This window comes from Typopeltis vanoorti, chromosome 7 (genome assembly GCF_054136105.1).
Source record: "Typopeltis vanoorti isolate ZY-2024b chromosome 7, IOZ_Tvanoo_1.0, whole genome shotgun sequence".
NCBI classification, from domain to species: domain Eukaryota; kingdom Metazoa; phylum Arthropoda; class Arachnida; order Uropygi; family Thelyphonidae; genus Typopeltis; species Typopeltis vanoorti.
In genome coordinates, this window is record NC_143555.1 from 121,571,592 (window position 1) to 121,593,747 (window position 22,156).

General features: G+C 38.1%; 1 protein-coding gene across 1 annotated transcript in view; it reads left to right on the forward strand.

Moving 5' to 3' along the window:
* The window catches only part of LOC150105008 (protein Obscurin-like), a 790,953-nt gene that overhangs the window by 316,847 nt on the left and 451,950 nt on the right, over positions 1–22,156 (forward strand). The window contains exons 33-34 of the mRNA XM_090395103.1: positions 538–646; positions 4,172–4,350. Of these exons, the coding sequence (XP_090251229.1) occupies positions 538–646; positions 4,172–4,350 (288 nt within the window). The remainder of the gene's footprint in view (positions 1–537; positions 647–4,171; positions 4,351–22,156) is intronic.

The window sequence follows — 22,156 nt, forward strand, 5'->3', positions numbered from 1 at the left end:
AATTTATACTGCTGTAGTTAAAATCTCCCATAACAATCATTCTTCTTGCATTGCCACGCTCAGCTGTCTCAACATCTCCTGGTCTCCACCCTCTGTGCTCCTTGGTCTGTAGCAACACCCCACTAAATACCCTGTCTTGCCCACCTCTACCTCACACCATATGCTTTCAAAATAAAAATCATTAGTGTCACAGCCTTCCAGAGCCACCACTCTTAGAGTTACCAGATTAATGTGTATAAGATTATTCATAGAGTAGAATTTCACAAGAGTATAACAGTAATCTGGAAGATGTATAAGGGTGGTATGAGTAAGGGAGTAAGGAACAGGTTCTTTGCATGGAAAGTGATGGGAGTGGAATTCATTGTTTGTGTGATGAGTGCATAACTGTGACTGAGTATACAATTTAATAACTTTTTTATGTGATTTGTTTACCTTCCATAATTAGTGTATAGATTCTGTGGAAATCTTATTATTAATAAAAATAAAAGTACTATATTATTATTCTTATTATCTAATCTCAACAAATTTTATTTCTAGCCAAACCTGCATTTACAAAGAAGTTGTCTGACTTAGTAGCAAAAGAAGGTGATGCTAATCTGGAACTTTCAGCTGTGGTTCAGGGTTGTCCATCACCAACAATAAAATGGTATAGTGTTCTTTGATGTTTAGTTTCTTTATATTTAAATTAAGCAGTTGTGTCAGTTGATCTTAACAGGATTTTTCAATTATTTATGGGTTTGAATATATACGATAGCAATTATTATTGTTATCAAATCCCCAGGGACTCAAAAGGCTTATGGTGGGAGATCTTATTCTTCAATGTCTAGCTCACGGAACCATACCATAATCTCATTCATTGTTTCTGCACACTCAGTTCACTCACTTCTGTTCTTACCATTGCTATGAAAAAATTCAGATTCACCTGGAAAGCCACATCTGTCTCATAGCCTAATCTTTGCATCAGCTGCAAACAACTATATATGTCCCATTTAAATCTCTCCCATGATTAGCATATTGGTTAAACAGAAGTGGCTCCAAAATATACCCCATGGGGTATTTCATTAGTAATTTTTCCTCTTCTGAGATATTACTACTACTTACACAACTTGCTTAATGTGTATCAGACAGCCAATTGTTTATCCTCCCCAGTCTATTATCTAACCCCCTTCCATTCCTACTTAATTATTAACTTGATTTGGTAATCTATCAAAAACTTTTGCAAAATCTACACATACCCATATAGATACATCTCCCTTGTCCAGTGCATTTGTAACCTTTTTGTAATACATAAGTAGACTGCTATAAACTACATCTCTCGAAATAATGTAATGCTGCTGTTAGCCCAATTCTGGATCCTAGTCTTCACCGGCATTTCCAACACTTCACATAGATGGACCTATCACCACTCTTGTGAAGTGGAACAGTTTTTCCCTCTTTCTACTCTTTTGGAACATACTCTATTATAAGACTCTTATTAAGCAAGTATGTCATGACTGACATTTGCTCACTGCAATATTCCATTAAAATGTGTTGATATGTCATCAAGTCCTACTGCTTTATTAACACCAAGTTAATTCCTTGTATATATATATATATAGCAGCGAGCAGTTAGTTGTTAGTAGAAGAAAATGATGAAAATGGTTGATTCATAAGTATTACTGAAGATGTAGTCAAGGTATTCAATGAGCAGTTCATTCTGGTATTTAATCTGCATATGTGACATCATGAAGATATTGAGTGTAGTGGGTATAATTGGGTAGGGATTGATGTTGAGTGAGCAGGAGTTATGGGAAGAATTAATAAACTTGATATCAATAATGCAGTAGGACTCAATCACATATCACCATATATCATACGGAAATGTTTTAGGGAGTTACTGTCATTCTTGGCATTTCTCTTTAACAAGAGTTTTGCAACAACAGTGGAAAGAGGATAAAATTGTTCCATTTCACAAGGTGGGGGGGAGATATAAGAATACTGCTTTGAATTATAAGCCAGTCTGTATGTGGTGTATAGTTAAGGTGTTGGAGAATTTTGCAAGGACTATAATCCAGAATTGGTTAGATAACAGTAGTATTCATTATGATGGTCAGCATATATTTGTTAAAGGGAGGTCATGTTTTAGAAATCTTTTATGTACTACAAGAAGATAATGAATGTATTGGATAAGGGAAACTCACATACAATGGTATGTGTAGAGTTTGCAAAGGCCATTGATAGATCACCACACACTGTTTGGTAACTAAATTTGAATGAATGAGATTGATACTAGATTACTGAATTGAATTGTGGCTGTCAGATAGGTATTAGCAAATTATGTATGAGGAAGTGGTATCCTGAAAGAGGAAGGTCAACTACTAGTAATGTGCTAAAGGAATCTGTTTAGAGGACCATTGTTGTTGTTCAACTTGTATGCTGGTGATACTGGGTCAGATTTAACAAGAGATATGTAGTTGTTCCAACACTTTAACTACAACAGTTGACACAAAGATTGGCTTATAATTTGGTGCTTAAGTTTTGTCACCATAAAATCATAAAATTATAGTATGTAAAATCGATATCGAATTATAGGACAATCTTTGTGTCAGCTGTTGTAGTTAAAGTATTGGAACAACTACATATCTCCTGTTAAATCTGACTTTTCAAATTTGGAAAACAGAGATGGGATGCAGAATTTATGAGGATATATTGTTGGAAATGAAAGAAATAAGAGATCTGGGGGGGAGTCATAGTGGATAAGGATCTAAAATTTAGGGGACACATAGCCAAAATTGTGAAGACAACACAAAAGCTTCTGGGAATGATGAGTCTAAGGACTCCTGGAGTCGCCCGAAATAATAATAATAATAATGATACGAAGGACACTGACTTATAGAAGTAGGGAGATTCTTGTTCATTGTATAAGGCTTTGATTAGGCCACACTTGAACTATTGTGTCCAGATTTGGTCACCTGGTTTTCAGAAGGATGAAGAGATGTTGGAAAGGGTTCAAAGGTGATTGACTAAGGTAGTTTCTGACCTCTGGAATGTCGAGTGTGAAGAAAGATTGAGAAGATGTAATTTGCAGAGTCTGGTGACAGGAGGAAGAGGGGCAGATATGATAGAGACCTACAAGTTGGTAAGGGTTGTTATAGGATCAATGGTGGAGAAGTTCAACAGAGAATAGTGGGAGATCAGAGGAGAACCAGAGGTCATCCCTGGAAACTGTATAAAGAGGGTGTGAGTAGGGGAGTGAAAGGCAGGTTTTTTTTGTGCAGAGTTGTGAATGATTGGAATGCCTTGCGTGAGAGTGTGGTGTCTGCAAGTAGTTTGAATGTGTTCAAGGCACGGTATGATGAGCTGTGTGTGTGATAAAAGGACCTCCCAGATGAGTCTTTGACTCCATGAGATCTTGGGGTAATAATAATAATAATAATAAAATCGATATTAGCATTTAGCAATGGTATATAAAATCATTGTATATTCAGTGCAATGATTTTATAAACTCTTGCCTTCCTCCCACTCCTTTGGAACTTGAACCCATGTAAGACTCATATTAAACAAATATCTCAAGGCAGATGTCAACTCCCTGGCACCTTCCTTCAAAATAATTAACGTATGTTTTACCTATGCTTTTACAAGATGCTTTATTTTATTATTTTTTTATTATTATTTCGTGACATCTTCAAAGAGTCCAAAGACTCATCGAGGGAGAACATCTACAATGCAACTCTCCGTTTCCGCCTCCACCACATCAAACCTCTGCTACCATTATCATCTACATCAACGCCATCTACTGCCCACCACCATCACGAGTATTTTTTGTCTGTAAATTGCATGTGTTCTGAAGGGCTAATTTGTCTGCATGCAGGATAAAAAATCCAAGTTTTGCAAGAAAAAACACTGCTACCGCGTATGAGTTTGGCTAACTCAACATCAATTGAAAAAATACTAAAGTTCCTTCCCATCATGACGAAAAGCAAACTTAATCCTTTTTCCCAATAGAAGGGTGCAACATATCGTCATTCTTCCAGTTGCACTTTGGAGGCACTTACATAAACTTTACATAAACTAATACTTTTGCTTTTTGATGATATTTATTATGATGTGATGATATCTATTAACTTATTATCACTAGAATACTGTGAAATGTTTGTTTTTTGTAATATGATAATACATGCATTTTTAATAGGATGCATGATAGTAAAGAAATAGCTGCTTCAAAAAGTTATCAGATAAGTGAGGATAAGAATTCAGGAGCATGTTCTTTGAAACTTACGAAAGTATCAACAGATATGTCAGGAAAATATAGCTGTGAAGCTTCAAACTCTTTGGGAAAAGCAGTTACAGCTGGTGTTCTCTCAGTGCAAGGTAAGTTGTAGTTGCTAGCAAGATTTGTAAACATTAAGCAGGAATATGTGAAAAAAATGTATATATACTCTGTTTTTGCTATTTTTTGTTATATTATCTATGATTGCACCAAATTTTATAAAACCACCTAACTTTTCCTTTCTTTCCCTCACTGGATCTTTTTCTCAAGTGTCATCTCCTAGAAGGAGGTCGGCAACCATGTGATGGAACTTTTTTCTTTTTTTCTTTTTTTCTTTTTTTTTTTTGCTGGATATCAATAATCAAATGACAAGAATGAAATCACTACACCATTTGTAGTCATTTGATTCTTATTGTTTTTCCTATCCCATCTTCCTTTTCACATTAGGTTCAGTGGCCCATCACAACCAAGTAACATGACATTATAGAAACTTAATGCTGCTTCTGATAGCATGGTTAATCATATAATAATAGTTTAATCCTTTATCCAAGTGTAAGCAAACAAAGTTTGCACCTGAAAATATCAGGACTGGGGTAAGGTAGTGCAACACCGGGCAACTCCAAGCAAAGGTGGACCAAGCTCTCATTACTCCTTGTCTCAGTATCTCCCATAATGTAAAGCACATCTCCTTGCAGACATGTATACTGCTATGCATTAAGGGAAGGGCCACCACTACCCAGACCGGTTTCAACTTTTATTGAGGTCTCGTCAGTGGGAGGCAGATCCAGACATGGAGATACTAAGGCAGAAGCAATAGGAGAGGTCATATTTACCTATAGGAGTTGCCAACAGGTGTACCACCTTATTATTGAATTACTCTGGATTTAGAGAAAGATGTTGGAAGTTTTTTTTTTTTCACTTGGTTAGACTATAATAAATTTAGTTTAATCCTTTATCCAAGTGTGAGCAAACAAAGTTTGACTCAAACTTTGTTTGCTCACACTGCTCGGAAAAATTACCAAAATCTTAAAAAACATGACTTGACCTCCTGATACAGACCATACAGAAAATTGGCATCCCTTATCTGCTCCACTAAAGACCAACCACTTCCCCTAGACCTACCTGGTGTATACCAGGTCCCTTGCAGCTGTAAACTGTCTTACGTTGACCAAACAGGCAGGACAGCGAATATCAGAATTTCGGAACACAAGGACTACATCCGTTTTCACAAGTACAGCCATTCTGGTCTTGCAGACCATGCTCTGGATACACGCCACAGAATATGGTGGAAGAAAGCTACGGTAATACACTGTAGCAAATACAAATTCGAAAGACTATTTATGGAATCAGCCTTAGCCCTAAGAAACTCTCCAAACCTTAACAAATTTGGTTGTATGACACTGCACCAAATTTGGGAGGCTTACATCAGCAGACCTTCAGCCCAATGGCCAAGAACACCTACTTAGCCTGCTAGGGGGCACCATCAGGACTTTTAGGAGAACAATAGCTTCATCACTTCATTCTCAGTTACTGTGTTGTAGTGCCTACGTGCACGTGCCTTTTTTGTAAGTTCCTTTTGAAGATGGCAACGTGACGTTGCCGAAATATCGGAAATATTTATTAAAGTGTAATTTAATTTATATTCGTATTTACGTTGTCAATTCCTTAAGTGATTTAGTAAAGTAAGTTGTTCCTTTCCTGCTTTTAAGAATTCTGCATGTATCTGATCAATACCTCGTGCATTCCTAGTTTTAAGTTTATCTATGCTGTGTGCTATTGTTTCTTTGGTCAAGATATTTGTTCCCTTTTCCATTTCAGTGGCTGGAATAATAACATCCTGTTTTTATTTGTCTAAAGTATTCTTCCCATCTGGTCATTCTTTTTGTTCTACTTTCAATTAGTTGTCCCTCTTTGTTTTTGATCATTTTCATTTTTGTTGTCTGCGTTCTTACTAATTTGATCTATTTGTTTATATAATCTATGGAAGTTATTTTCTTTTGATAACTTCTCTTCCATTTTGCATTTTTCCTCTTACCAGTTATTCTTGTCTCTTTTAACTTTTCTAATTTCTCTTGTTAATCTATTATATTCATTATTCATTTCTGTTATAGTTCTGTTTTAATTTCATGCTTTTCCTTTGGTCACTTACTCTTTTTATTTCATTTGAAATCCAATCCCTTTTACTTTCTCTTTCTGTGTAACCTGTTGTATTTTCTGCTGATTTTTAACATTATTTCCTTTAATTTGCACCAATGTTCTTCGATGCTTATATCCTGTTTTGGTAGTTTCTTCAGGTTTTTATCTAGTTTTGTTGATATTTTCTTAGAATATTATTGTCTTGTAGTTTATTTACATTCAGTCTCCTTTTGACTCTAAAAGTCTTTTCAGATTTTAACTTTATTCTTAGGTTTGCTAGTACTAGCTTATGGTCTGATCCACAGTCTGCAGTTTAGGACACTTGATATCCATCTTTGGTTTACAATAATATAGTCTATGATATTCTTGGTTTGTCCATCTGGTGATATGCATGTCCATTTTCTTTGTGGTTTTGATTGTTTAAAGAGAGTGTTGGTTATTGTTAATCTATTATTTGAGCAGAAGTTTAACAGTCTTTCACCATGTTCGTTGCTTTCTCCATTCCCAAACTGTCCAATTACTCTTGGCCAGGTATCCCAGTCTTTGCCTACTTTTGTGTTAAAGTTCCCCCATTACAATTAGGAGATCCTGACTTGATGTCTACTGTACTGCTTTTTTGCAGATCTGTATAGAACTCCTCAATGTCTTCTTCTTCTTCTGATGATGATGATGTTGAAGTTGGTGAGTTTTAAATCTTGCTTTAATTATCCTAGGTGAGATAGGATTGTAAGAAAATAGAGAGTTTTGAGCCTTTGTTTTTAATATAAGTGCTACTCCCTCTTGACGTTTGTTGTTCTCCCTGCCTGAAGTTAAAATTTTGTACTGTCCATGGCGAAATTCTTCTTCTCCAGTCCATCTGGTTTCACACAGTCCAATCACTTCCCATCTAATTCATGTTGTCTAATTCATGCAGTAGTACTTCCAATGCTCTTCCTGGTCAAGGGGTTCTTAAGTTCTATGTTCCTATGCTTGTTATGTTTTTCCTGTCTACTAGGTGATGTTTTGCTTCAATAAGATATTTTTTGTCTTCACTATCTTGGTTCCCTAATAGTGGGCTCGACCCTTGTTTGACCAGGCAACAGTCGAACTGGCATGCATCTTTAGGTTGGTTTCAGTTCATTCAGTTCTTTGCTTTAGCTTCTTGGAGCCATAAGTGAGAGTTGGGTGTCCAGTGAGAACCAATCCAGCTGAACCACAATTATGCGCGACCGTCCAAGTGGAGAGGTACTATCTCTCCTCGACACCCCATACACCTCGTTATTTGCTTGCACTTGGATAAAGGATTAAACCAAGAATATAATTTCTTGGCATCTTGGCAGTGTAATAGGGACAAACCTGAGACAGAGCTTTGATTACAAATGAGTCAGTACAAAGACTGCACAGGAAGAATGGTGTATGGTTTGTAGATCTGTGGAGTGAGTTTGGTAGATGAAGGACTTATATAAGGCAGATGGTTTGCATTTGATGGATTCAGAGTTAAGTTTCTTGAGAAAACATTGTTTAATGAGAGTTCAAAACTGCAGAGCCAGGGAAACTAGAATGTTTAGAGGACGATTCAAATGAGTTGAAGTAACCTATACAGGCAGAAGAGGGAGATTCATCACAAGATGGTGTATGTGGCTCCCAGGTTCTTAATGTTAGTGGGACAATCAACACAATGTGTAAGGGAGAGTGTGGAATGATGTGGGTGTGTGTATACTAATGCTGGAAATATTTGGAACAAGGGTGAGAATTTTTGAGTACTGGTTAGTTCAACTTGGTCCAAAAGTTATAGGCATTAGTGAGACTTGGTTGATAGAAGATGATATAGTCACAGGAATAGAATGCAAAGGTATATTATTTTCAGAGAGGAACAGAATGAGAGGAGGAGTTTTGCTAATGTTAATAATTGAGAGTAATTGAACCCCAAAAAAAGAGTAGAAATACATCAGGAAAACAGGGATACAGAGGGCAGTTCATGTGTGGCTATCTGGTATGATATGGAGGCCAAAAGGATGATATTATATTTGGTTGCTGCAGTAGACCAGGAAGTGTAAGGCAGAATGTAAATGCCTTGCATTAGCAAGTTAGCAAATGAGTGCAGTCAAGTAATTTTTATGGCCGGGGGGGGGGGGGGGATTCAACTGTGGTGACACAGACGGGAAGAAAGAATGGCCACAGGGAGGGAAGAAAATGGAATTTATACAGCTGCTAAGAGATAATTACCTGAGAACCCAAAGAAACGTGTAATGGAGGAGGAAATAAGTTAAACAGTGCTGGATGTAATCATAGCATCAGGCAATTTAGTAGTTACCAATGTAGATACTCTGCTTCCACTTGCAGAAAGTGATTCTGTGATCTTGACCTTGGAAACATTCAGAATTATAAATTACAAAGGAATGTATAGAGAATTACAAAGTGGGTGATTATAATAAACTGTGAAGCCAGCATACAGCAGTGCCATGACATAAGAATTTGGGGAAGAAAAGAGAGATGTTAGCATTGCATGCATGGGAGATGATCAAGGTGTGTTTGAAGAAAATAATAACAGACTATATACTCAGAGTCAGGATGGTAAATTGAGTAGGGGTTAGATGGATCAACAGCATCATTAAACAAGAGTTGTATAAAAAAAGTTGTTCAGGTAGTTGTTTATACTTGGTCTAGCTACTCACTGATGAGATCTCAATAAAGATCGAAACCGGTCTGGGTAGTGACTTCCCAGAGATGTGTTTTACATTATAGGAAATACTAAGAATAACGATCAGAGCTTTATCCACCTTTGCTACGAGTTTCCCTAGTTTGTACTACGTTCTTGAACTATGTGCTTTAGCTTATACTAGTAGTCACCGATACTTTTATAGTTACTATATTCGGCATGAAACTCTTTGATTCTGATCTTTGAGTTTCTTAATCGGTTTTAAAACAATGTGGGATTTAATACCTCCTTAATTTAAATAATGTTTACATCGCCAAAATGAAGCCTATTAGCTCTTCATTTTAAATAATTTATAGGTGCACCTTTTTGACAACTCATACAGCAGAGTATATAAGTTCTTTTTGCTATACCCTTAGTATTATATTATACTTGGTCTAGCTACTCACTGATGAGATCTCAATAAAGATTGAAACCGGTCTGGGTAGTGACCTCCCACCATAATGTATAACATCATATATCTCCTAGGAGATGTGTTTTACATTATGGGAAATACTAAGAATAGTGATCAGAGCTTTAACCACCTTTGCTACGAGTTGCGCTAGTTTGTACTACGTATTTGAACTATGTGCTTTAGCTTATGCTAGTAGTCGCCGATACTTTTATAGTTACTATATTCGGCATGAAACTCTTTGATTCTGATCTTTGAGTTTCTTAATCGGTTTTAAAACAATGTGGGATTTAATATCCCCTTAATTTAAATAAAGTTGTTTAGGAAATATTAAGAAAATCAGCAAACCCAAGAACAGTACAAGGCACAGCCAAGAGTGGTGACCTGACTAGTAAAGAAGATTAAAAATAATATGAGAGGAAGCTAGGTGATCAAAAGAAATCTCAAAGAGTTCCTTTGCTGTATAGCAAGTTAAAAGAAGAAAGACTTTGATGAGTACTGACGGTAGAGAGGCAACAGAAGCAAACGAAAGAGTTGAGTTATTGAGTGATTGTTTTGCAAAAATGTGCAATCCAGGCAGAGATATTACAGTGAGAGATGTAACAGTGCCTGATGTGACAATAAAGATAGATGAATTGGAGCAGTTCCAATATTATAGAACCTTAATACAAACACAGTGATGAAATTAGATGGTATATTATTATTATCGCACCTTCCATAGAGTCGGTAGACTCACCGTGGGCGGTTCATTCAACTGACAGTATATATATCATACATGATCTTAAAATCCTTAACACTTCTTGCATTAACAACACATTCTGGTAATGTGTTTCATTCACTGACAACTCTCCATGTGAAAAATTAACTCCTCACATCCCTCTTCACCACATTCTTAAGTTCTAGGGATGGCCATTTGTTTTTCTCCTCTTAGCTTTTACTCTTTTTATAATCCCGTCTGGATTAATATGAAATTAAATCAGGTGACCAAATTTGAGCACAATAGTTCAAGTGTGGTCTGAACAGTGCCTTATAGAGTGGCATAACCACTTCCTTATCCCTACATAAGAGTGATTCTTATCATAGCAGCACTATGACGTGTAGCCTTTGCAACACTTGCAAATATGCCCTCTAAACTTCAGTCTACTTTCAGTCATCACTCCCAAATCTTAAATTTCATTCACTTCCTGCAGTATGGAACTGTCAATATAGCACACAGTCATATATTTCTGCATTCCAAAATGCAACACCTTGCATTTATTAATATTAAAACTAAAACTCCACTCCTTTGACCAAGTCAAAAGTCTATTCACATCTTCCTAAAAGGAATTGCCATCAGCAGTGCTACTTATAATTCTCCCCAACTTTGCATCATCAGCAAACAACCGAAGAGCCCCGAGTCAGTCCACATGACATATCATATACAGACAAGTTAAATAACAGGAGACCAAGAACAGAATCCATGGGCACACCACTATTATCCTCCTTTTTTGAGACACTGCTCCATCATATACAACAACCTGCTGGTATCTATCAAATGCTTTCCAAATTCCAAGAATATCACTGTTTATAATTTTCCCTTATCTAATACATTCGTTACCTTATCATAAAATGCAAGTAAATTGCTAAAACAAAGCCTATCCTATACAAATCCTTGTAGAAAGGCTTATATATTGGCAACACATGACTATTAAATATTTAAGGAATTTACAACATATACTAGAATATTAATTAAAAGAAAATTTAATAAATACTTCCTATATTTCGGCAATGTCACATTGCCATCTTCATGGGAACATACAAATATGGCACATGCATGCAGGCTATTGTTCCTAAAGTCCTAATGGTGCCTTCTAGCAGGCTATGTTGGATTGTCTTGGCCATTGGGCTGATGTTCTCATGATGTAAGTCTCCCAAATTTGAGGTAGTCTCATGCACCCAAATTTGTTGAGGTTTGGAACGTTTTTTAGAACTGAAGCTGATTCTATGAATAATCTTCCATACTTGAACTTGCTGTGGTGTATTACTTTGGCTTTCTTCCAACGTATCCTGTGGCAGGTATCTAGAGCATGGTCTGAAAGCCCAGAGTGGCTATACTGGTGAAACCAGATGTAGTCCTTGTGTTCTGAAATCCTGATATTCGCTGTCCTGCCAGTTTGGTTAAAGTAGGACAATTTATAGCTGCAAGGGACTTGATATACCCCAGGTAGGTCTAGTGGAAGTGGTTGGTCTTTAGTGGCATGGATAAGGGACGCCAATTTTCTGCATGGTCTGTAACACAAGGTCAAGTCATGTTTTTTTTAGGATTTTGGTTACATTGCCATCTTTATTTTTTCCGAGGTGCCCTGGACATAGGGAATGGTGATAGATTTAGGGTAATCTTTATTGTGAAGTGGGGGGGGCTGTGTGGTTTACTGGTTTTAGTATATTTTGGGGGTTGTAGCCATTGGCTAAGAAAGTATTAAGGATGTGGTTTAGTTAAGTGGTTAGGGCATTGTCATTTGAACAGATTAATTTTGCCCTGTTATATAGTGTTTTAATAACCCCTATTGTTGTGAGGGAGGGTGGTGGGATTGCTGGTGAATGTATCTGCCTGTATGGGCTTTTCCATAAACAGAGAAAAACCAAGGATCCATTAGGCTGGCAAGTGATAGAGTATCTAGGAAAGGGAAGCTGTTGTTTTCCTCTTTTTCCAGGGTAAACAGGATTCTTGGATGTTGGTTGTTTAAGTGTGTTAAGGAGTGGAGTGTATCTGAGCCATGTGGCCAAATAGCAAACACATCATCATCCACATAACGAAAGCCCATCCACATAAAGAAAACCCACCCATACAGGCAGATACATTCACTAGCAATCCCCCCCCCACACAACAATATGGGGTTATTAAAACACTATATAACAGGGCAAAATTAATCTGTTCAGATGACAATGCCCTAACCACTGAACTAAACTACATCCAATACTTTCTTAGCCAATGGCTACAACCCCCCAAAAATCCAAAAAATATTAAAACCAGTACCCCCCCCCCCCCTCCACAACAAGGATTACTCTAAATCTATCACCATTCCCTATATCTGGGGCACCTCAGAAAAAATAACTAAAATCCTTAAAAAATATGACCTGATTTCTTGTTACAGACCATATAAAAAGTTGGCCTTCCTTATCCGCTCTACCAAAGACCAACCACTTCCACTAGACCTACCTGGGGTATACCAGGTTCCTTGTAGCTGTAAATTGTCCTACTTTGGTCAAACAGGTCAAACAGCGAATATTAGACTTTCAGAACACAAGGACTACATCCGGTTTCACCAGTATAGCCACTCTGGGCTTGCAGACCATGCCCCAGATACCCGCCACAGGATACATTGGAAGAAAGACACTGCAGCAAGTTCAAGTATGAAAGATTATTCATAGAATTAGCCTCAGTTCTAAAAAATGGTCCAAACCTCAACAAATTTGGGTGCATGAGACTGCCCCAAATTTGGGAGACATATCATGAGAACATCAGCCAAACGGCCAAGACAACCCAACATAGTAATGAATAGTAATGAATAACTGTAATGAATATGACCATGTTGCCACCTATTGGTGAGAGTGATCATAAGGTCTTGACCTGGGAGGTGGCTAAAGGTGTGAAATTTGTGATTAAGACAGGGCATATGTGGAATTACCGTGCTGGCAAATATGACAAGCTTAGGAGATTGCTTGGATCAGTGCCATGGCATGTACAACTGCAAGGGCTGGACGTCGATAGAGCATGGGAAGTGATCAAAGAGCATTTACAAGAGGTTATGGCTGATTGTATACCTAAGGTCCGAATAGTGAAACAAGGAGGGGTTAAATGGATGAATAACACCATTAAGCTTGAGCTGCAAAAAAAGAAACAACTATGGAGGGAATTTAAAGAAAGGGGTGACCTGCAGGCACACGAACGGTATAAAGTACAGGCTAGAAGGGTAACGAGTGTGGTAAAAACAGCAAAAGCCGATTATGAAAGAAAACTAGCTATGCAAGCAAAAGAGAATCCCAAACAGTTCTTTCAATATGCTGCAAGCAAGAGAAAAACCGTACATGGCAAAATGATTTTAAGGAATGACGATGGTAAAGAGTTCACTGAACCAGTCGATATAGTGGAGTTACTGAGCGCGCACTTTGCAAAAGTATATTATCCAGGTGGTGACGTTGAAAAAATGAAGGAACCATTAGTTTATATGGGAATTGTGATGAATGAAGTGGAGGTGAATAGTCTATTACAGAACCTTAATGTGAATACATCTGTGGGATTGGATGGTATACCGGCACGAGTCTTGCATGAAGCGGCTAATGAATTATCAGTGCCCTTGACCATGTTGTTTAATCTGAGTCTCAGGTCTGGCTTAGTCCCGAAGGCGTGGAAAGAGGGGAAAATAGTTCCACTGCATAAAGGAGGATCCAAGACTATGGTTGCAAATTACCGACCGATCAGCATATCAGGAGTCATTGTCAAGGTCTTGGAGAAAGTAGTCAAGGGAAAAATACAGGAATGGATTGATGAAAATGAGATACTGTACAGAGGACAGCATGGCTTTGTGAAGGGTAGATCATGCCTCAGTAACTTGCTCAAGTTTTATAACAGGGTGACGGCTGAACTGGATAAGGGAAATGGGTTTACAGTGATACTGCTGGACCTGGCAAAGGCGTTTGACAGGATACCACATGGAATTCTAATCCGTAAACTACAACATATGGGAATGGATATAGGGTTGGTGAGATGGATAGCTGGGTGGTTGATGGAGAGATATCAAAGAGTAGTTTATTCAGGAGTAGAGTCCAAAAAACGGCCTGTGACTAGTGGTGTGCCACAGGGTTCTGTTCTTGGACCACTGCTGTTTAATCTGTTCATTAACGATATAGGGAATGGTCTAAGTGGGACAGTTCATTTGTTCGCTGATGATGCAAAGTTGGGTAGGGCGATAGTGAATGCAGAAGATGTCAAAGTCTTGCAAGATGACTTAGATAGATTGGAGTTCTGGACTAAGGAGAATGGATGTCAATTTAATGTGACAAAATGTAAGGTTATGCATTTCGGAGTGAAAAGATTAGCAGCAGTATACCACATTGGTGGAACTGTACTCCAAGAGATTGATGAGGCCAGGGACTTGGGAGTGTTGGTGGATAGGGAGATGAAGTTTAGGGGGCACATTGCGAAAGTAGCTAAATCAGCTCATCAACTCACTTGGTTGTTGAAAAATACCTTGACGAGCAGAGAAAAACAAGTTATTGTACCTCTGTACCGAGCCCTGATAAGACCTCATCTCGACTACTGTGCCCAGATTTGGTCACCTCGGTTCCTTCTTGATGGGGAGGAGGTTGAGAGGATCCAGAGGCGAGTGACTAAGATGATAGCAGGTCTATGGAATGCACCATATGAGAACAGGTTGAAGATTTGTGGGTTGCAGAAACTAGTTGATAGGCGAAAAAGGGGAGATATGATTGAGACATTCAAATTGCTAAAAGGATTCTATAGGATTAATTCAGATGATATTTTTGAGATCAGGACTGGTGGTGGGAGAACTAGGGGACACCCATGGAAGCTGGGCAAGAGCGTGGTTAGCAGGGGTGTTAGAGCTGGGTTCTTTACTTTTAGAGTGGTAAATGAGTGGAATAAGCTGCCAGAGTCTGTTGTGGGTGCTATGACAGTGAGCGAGTTCAAGGCAAGGTATGATAGATACTGTGAGAATGTTGAACAGCTGTGTGAACATGATGTTTAGGGCCTCCCTCGATGAGTCTAAGGACTCCTGGAGTAGCCCGTGGTAATAATAATAATAATAATAATAGCCTGCTAGAGGGCACCATTAGGACTTTAGGACAATAGTAGTTTCTTACCTTCTGCCTCATTTGCTTTTTTGTAGTGCCTGCATGCATGTGCCATATTTGTATGTTCCCATGAAGATGGCAATGTGACATTGCCGAAATATAGGAAGTATTATTAAATTTTCTTTTAATTAATATTCCAGTATACTTTGTAAATTCCTTAAATAATTTAATAGTCATATACAAATCCATGCTGACATCATAAAGAATGCTATGTCCATCAACCCAATCCTATATTCTATTCTTAACTAATCTCTCTAACACCTTTACTATAACTGCAGTTGCAAACTGGTCTATAATTGGAAACTTTTGTCCTAGAACCATGATTGTTTAGTGGTACTATTTTGCCTTCTTTTCACTCCTTAGGAACCCAATCCGCATCATGACTTTCATTAAATAACCAGGTCAATGGCATAGCCAACTGCTGTGTACATTTCTTAAGAATATGTGGTGATATGTCATCCATTCCCACAGCCTTATTAACATCTAACCCTATCAACACCTGATACACTTCTGATTCTTTCACTTTTAATTCTCCTACTTCCACTTCGCTTCCACTTGCCTCAGAATATATCACACCAGTATGATATATTCTGATAAAGTGCTTTTTAAATAATCCTACTATATCCTTTTAAACTGTTATTCTGCTGCCATGACTATCCATCACTGTGAACTTGCCAGAATAATTATTTTTCTTGCTTGCCACATAGCAGAAATATTCCCTTGAATTAACCTTGGCTTGACCAGCCAATATCCTCTCATACTGCACACCTTTTCTTTCTTTACCATACTCATCACTTTCCTAGCCTGCACTTTATACTCTTCATGGATCTGATCACTACCAACTGTCTTGTATCTCTCCATAGTTTTCTTTTCCAACACAGCTTGCTTAATTTCACTGTTCATCCATTTCACTCCTAATCTTTTTACTCGTTTACCAGTTGGTGTGCAGTTATACATTGCTTTTGTCATATACTACCTTGTGAATTTACATACATTTTCAATGTCTTTTCTGCTTGGCTCATTTACACAACATACGGATGCTAACTGACTACAGAGCTTCCCATAATTACCCACTTTATACTTCCACATATATTCATTTTTGCCAGTAACCTTTTCTTGTTTCACCACTTCCCAAACAAGTACCCAAATGATAATTCTCACCATCTGGTGGCAGTGTCTATACCTCATTTATTTATAACTATATCTTGTGAAGTTATCACCAAATCCAAAACATTAGTCTCTAGTTGCTTCAGTCACCTGCTGCTTAAGATATTTTATTATTATTATCATTATTATTCAGGCCTCCGTGGAATCAAAAGACTCATCGTGGGGGTCCTTCCTAAGAATGTAAAGTCTGTCAAGACTCATCGAGGGGAGGTCCCCCCCCACCCTAAGAAAAACTAAGTCTATCATACCACTCCTTAAACTCATTGACCGTTCTCGCTCTCACCACTCCATCAGGCAATGCATTTCATGGTTCAACCACCCTCCATACAAAGGAACCACTCCTTACCCTCTTGCTCACAATTTCCTTTCGTAACTTCCAGGGATGACCTCTTGTCATCATTCCTTCCCGCTGTTCAACCAAGCGAAAGAACTCCCCAGTGTCAACCCTGTAACCACCTCTTAACAGTTTAAAAGTCTCAATCATATCACCTCTCCTTCTTCTATCCACCAAACTCTGAAGCCCCCATTCCCTCAGCCGATCCTCATAACCAAAATTGTACAGTCCTGAAACCATCTTTGTCATCTGTCTTTGTACCCTTTCCACAGTTAATTTATTCCCTTCAAATCCTGGGGACCAAATCTGAGAACAATAGTCTAAGTGTGGTCTGATCAGAGACTTATACAACGGAATGATAACCCTTTTATCTCTGCAGGTCAGTGTCCTTCTCATAATTGCAGCAATCCTCTGTGTTACCTTCACCACCTTTGCAATATGTCCCCTAAATTTCAGGTTTCTATCAATCATCAACCCCAGATCTCTTGTCTCCCCTACTTCTTCCAGTATAACTCCTCCCATAGAGTATGCAGCATCCCATCGATGTTTCCCAAACCTCAAGACCTTACATTTTGCTGCATTAAACAGACATCCCATTCATTTGCCCATCTATCTAGATTATTCAAATCCTCTTGCAGGATTTATCTCTTAGAAATTCAACAAACTTACTCTCCTTGTTCCCATACACTATCTCCATTCTATGTTTTTGTATTTTTACATGCCCAACCAATTTGTCTGAACATTTTACTATCAGTATTCTCTACATTCCCTGACCTATAATAGCATCCTATCAGATATACTAGCCTGTTAATTTCAACTTCCAACCACACAGGTTCAAAATCTGTATGTGCATTATCAACTTGTGGTGGACACATAATAAATGTGTCCATCACATTTATTATGTGTCCAAATACTTGGATAATAAATGTATCCAAGTGTGAGCAAACAAAGTTTGCACCTGAAAGTATCTTCAGGACTGGGTGGTACAACACTGGGCAACTCGTTGCAAAGGTGGAGCAAGCTCACAACACTCCTATCTCGATATCTCCCATAATGCAAAACACATCTCCTTGTGGATATGTATAATATTATGCATTAAGGGGAGGGCCACTACCCAGACTAGTTTCGACCTTTATTGATGTCTCTTCAGTGGGAGCCAGGCCCAAGTGGAGATACCAGGCAGAAACATTAGCAAGGTCATCTCTACCTATAGGAGTTGTCAAATGGTGTGGTGGACACCGTTCCTCTGCAATCATTAACAGCACTATCCCCCTTCTTTTTTCACATTCCTCTCCTTCCAGAAAATTATATATCCCTCAATTTCTATTCCCGACATCAGATCCTCCTCAGACAACCAAGTTTCACTTATTCGAATTATCTTTGGCATACTGACTCAATCAATGCAATAAACTCAGCTCTCTTGTTTCAGATACTCCTTACATTTGTATATAAACATAACAATCTGTGTGTGTGTGTGTGTGTGTGTGTGTGTGAGAGAGAGAGAGAGAGAGAGAGAGAGAGAGAGGCCAGTCTTTATGCTACAGTTGTTTTTCCTACCTTATGCTTCCAGTTCTCTCTCTTCAGTCTAACCACTCCCATTTCCCTGATCCTGACTCTGATTTCTATTCCTATCTGTAGCAACCACATCTTCAACCTCGTATCCATCTTCCTCCTGTCGTATAATCCATTTAATTGTGTTATCCTGCATCAAAAGTAGACTCTGATTATTTACTACATTAATTTCTTTCCTCTCTGTCTTCTCAGAAAACAGTAACTTTTCTAAATGCCCAACATCAAATCCATTCAAGTGCAATTCATGAATTTTAAACCATTCTAACTTTCCTTTAAATTCACTCCACAGAATATGTAAGAGAATTGGGACCTCCTGTGACTAAGTTGTTTATTTTGAGCCTCAGTTCTGCAAAGGTGTCAGGGAAATGAAAGCAGCAAAATAGTTCCACTATGTATGGGAAGCTCCAAGACAGAAGTAGGACATTATAGGTAGTCAGTATCTCAGGAGTGGTGGTTAAGGTATTATTGGAGAAGTTGGGAAGACAGAATTCAGGGATGAGTGAACAGGATGATACTTTACAGGAGGCAGCATGGTGTCAAGGGTGGGTCCTGCCTTAGTAGTTTGTTTAAGTTTCATCATAAAGTGATAATTGATTTTGATAAAGCAAATGGCTGCTCAGTGATTCTGTTGTACTTTTCATACGCATTCTACAGGATTTAGCATGGATCTGTTGCATAAATTAGAGAAAATAAAATGATTATTGTTATGAAGCTGGTGATATGGATAATAGGGTAATTGATGGACAGATATCAAAGAGTATATGGTGAGTTTGGGAGTGGAGGCCAGGAGAAGACAGGTGACAGGTGACTAGTGGTGTACTGCAGGACTCAGTACTTGATCTTTACTTTTTAATGTACATATCAGTGATATTTGAAATGATTTAAGGAGAAATATTCAGTTGTTTACTGATGATGATGATGTAAAGCTGGGAAGTGCAATGGCCAATGAAGATTATGTAGAGATCAACAAAGACCAAGTACTGAGCCCTGCAGTACACCACTAGTCACCTGACTTCTCTCAGCCTCGACTCCCATACACACAATATACTCTTTGATACTTGCCAGCTTATTTAAGTGATGGCTTAAATAGGCTGGTAGTATGGATGAATATAAAAATCTGCCAGTTTAATGTGGCCAGTAGGTCATGCACTTTGTAATGAAGAGATCACAAGCTGAGTACTATGTTGATGGAACCAAAGTGCAGTAAATTGATAAAGCCAGGGATTTAGGGGCTTAGGACAGGGAATTGAAGTTTTGAGAACGCATTTAAAAAGAGTACATCGAATTGCATCACTGTTAATGAATAATGGACAATTAGGGATGAGGAGGTTAAGAGTTCCCTTTATAACACTTCAATAAGAACACTTTGCAATTTGCAGAATCTAGTGGATAGGAGGAAGAGAGGTGATATGATAGAGAAGTACAAATTGGTAATGGGTTCTTATAGGATTAACATTGAAGAGATTTTTCATAAAATGGTGGGAGACTGAGGGAGAACAAGAGCAAGAGGTCATCCCTGGAAGCTGTATAAGGAAGGTATGATCAAGGAAGCGAGATACAGGGTTTTTTTTGCATGGAGAGTTGTGAACAATTGGTATGCATTGCCTGCGGGCTTGGTGTCTGCAGAGAATTTAATGTGTTTAAGGAAATGTATGATGAGCTGTGTGTATGACAAAGGGACCTCCTAGATGAGTCTTTGACTCCATGGGGGTCTTAGGATAATAATAACAAAAAAAAATAATGTTAATGGGTAGATAGTGGCAGTGTGCAAAAACCTACCGTCCATTTAAAATCATACCGTCCATTCTGTTACAGTTAACCAGGTTCTGTATAACTTGTGCTGCTTCCAGGAGCAGAGTAATCCTGGAGAGACTGTGGCATACTGGATAATTCAGAAGCCTAGTTAGAAGGTCAAATTCTGGATTATTTATTATTATTATGTGACATCTCCAGGAAGTCCAAGGACTCATCGCGAGAGGGCACTGTACTCTACTCTAGTCTACTCTACTTTGCTAACTACATCCCATTCTCTCCACTACCACCCAATCTCCCACTATGACACCACCAGCACCATTCCTGCCATGATGCCAGTTTCTTGGCATCTTTTACTTGCCAAGTGAAAAACACTTTCAACAACTAGCTCTAATCTAGAGTATTTTAGTAATAAGGTGTGACATCTTTTGACTACTTGTATATATAGGAAGTATACGACTTCTGTATTACTTCAACATTGGTACCTCTTCTGGAACAAATCACAGAACAGATCCACACTATATCAGCAGAGTTCAAGATTGGCACCATCAATATATGAAGCTTTGGTGGAAAAGAAACTAGCAGAAGAACTGGATAAGTATCAGACTGACATAATAGGAGTTACTGAAACAGTTGAGATCTTTCTAAGCAACAAATACAAGCTGTCATATTCAGCCAATTAGAATAGAGTTTTTATAGTACCCATAAAAAAAGGGAAATAAGACATTGTTAAAGATACCAAGCTATTTTAAATATAAACCTGGTTTTTTACTCCATTTCCCAAGTAAGCAAACAGACAAGTCAGTCAAGTTTGCGCCTGCAAGTGTTGCAAGTCTAGCTGACTCTGCACGTAGTGCAAGTCAAGGCAACTTGTGGTAAAGGGAGTATAAGCTCTGATCACTATTCTTAATATTTGCCCTTAATGCAAACCACATCTCCTGGAGGAGATGTATGATGCTATGTATTAAAGGCAAGGGCCACTACCCAGACCGGTTTCGACCTTTATTGAGGTCTCGTCAGTGGGAGCCAGGCTAAGAAATACTAAGTTTTAAGTAATACAGAGCTAATAAATATTTTACCAAAACAAGTTATCATAAGGTGCTTTGTCCTTGACTTGCACTACGTGCAGAGTCAGCTAGACTTGCAACACTCGCAAGTGCAAACTTGACTGACTTGTCTGCTTGCTTACTTGGGAAATGGAGTAAAAACCCAGGTTTATATTTAAAATAGCTTGGTATCTTTAACATATATTATACCCAAGGTAAAAAAACTTTCTAGAAATAAGACATTGTTAGTGTTACAGAGGAATTTCCCAACTGAGTATTCCCTGTAAGATACATGTAATCATACTTGAAAAGAGGCTAAGAAAAACTGAAATGGATGAAGAAAGCTGGGTTCAGCCCAAACAAGGATTATGATCATTTTCCTTTAAGATGAACTATTATGAAATCATTGAATATAATTAGGATCTGTTTTAGATTTTGTAGATCTAGAAAATAAATCTAGATATGGGTTACCAACCTGAAATGGGTTGGCTAAGAAGATTACTTGGAGTATCTCTGTTGGATCGACTAAGAAATGAAGACATAAGGAAATGACTAAAACAAGAAATAATAATAATAGACAAAATCCAAGAAAGAAGACTGTGATGGTTTGGCCATGTGACAAGAATGGATACAGAAAGACTACCATCTAAAGCCTTGAATACAACGATGGATGGTAAAAGATCCAAAGGGACGGCCCAGAATTAGATTGCTAGACAAAATAAAAGAGGACCTGAAAACCAAATCATAACAAGCGACACTAAACTGAACAGAATTGTTCGGACTCTCCCGGGACAGACGGAAGTGGAAAGAGTTCATTCAGCCTCTTTATCATCCACATAGATGATGGAAGAGAGAAGAAGAAGAAGAAAAGAAATCATGTGAAAAGAGAAAGTTGTTTGAAATGTGAAAATTATATATAAAAAGGATGTTATACAGAATATATAGCCTATATTTAGCTTAT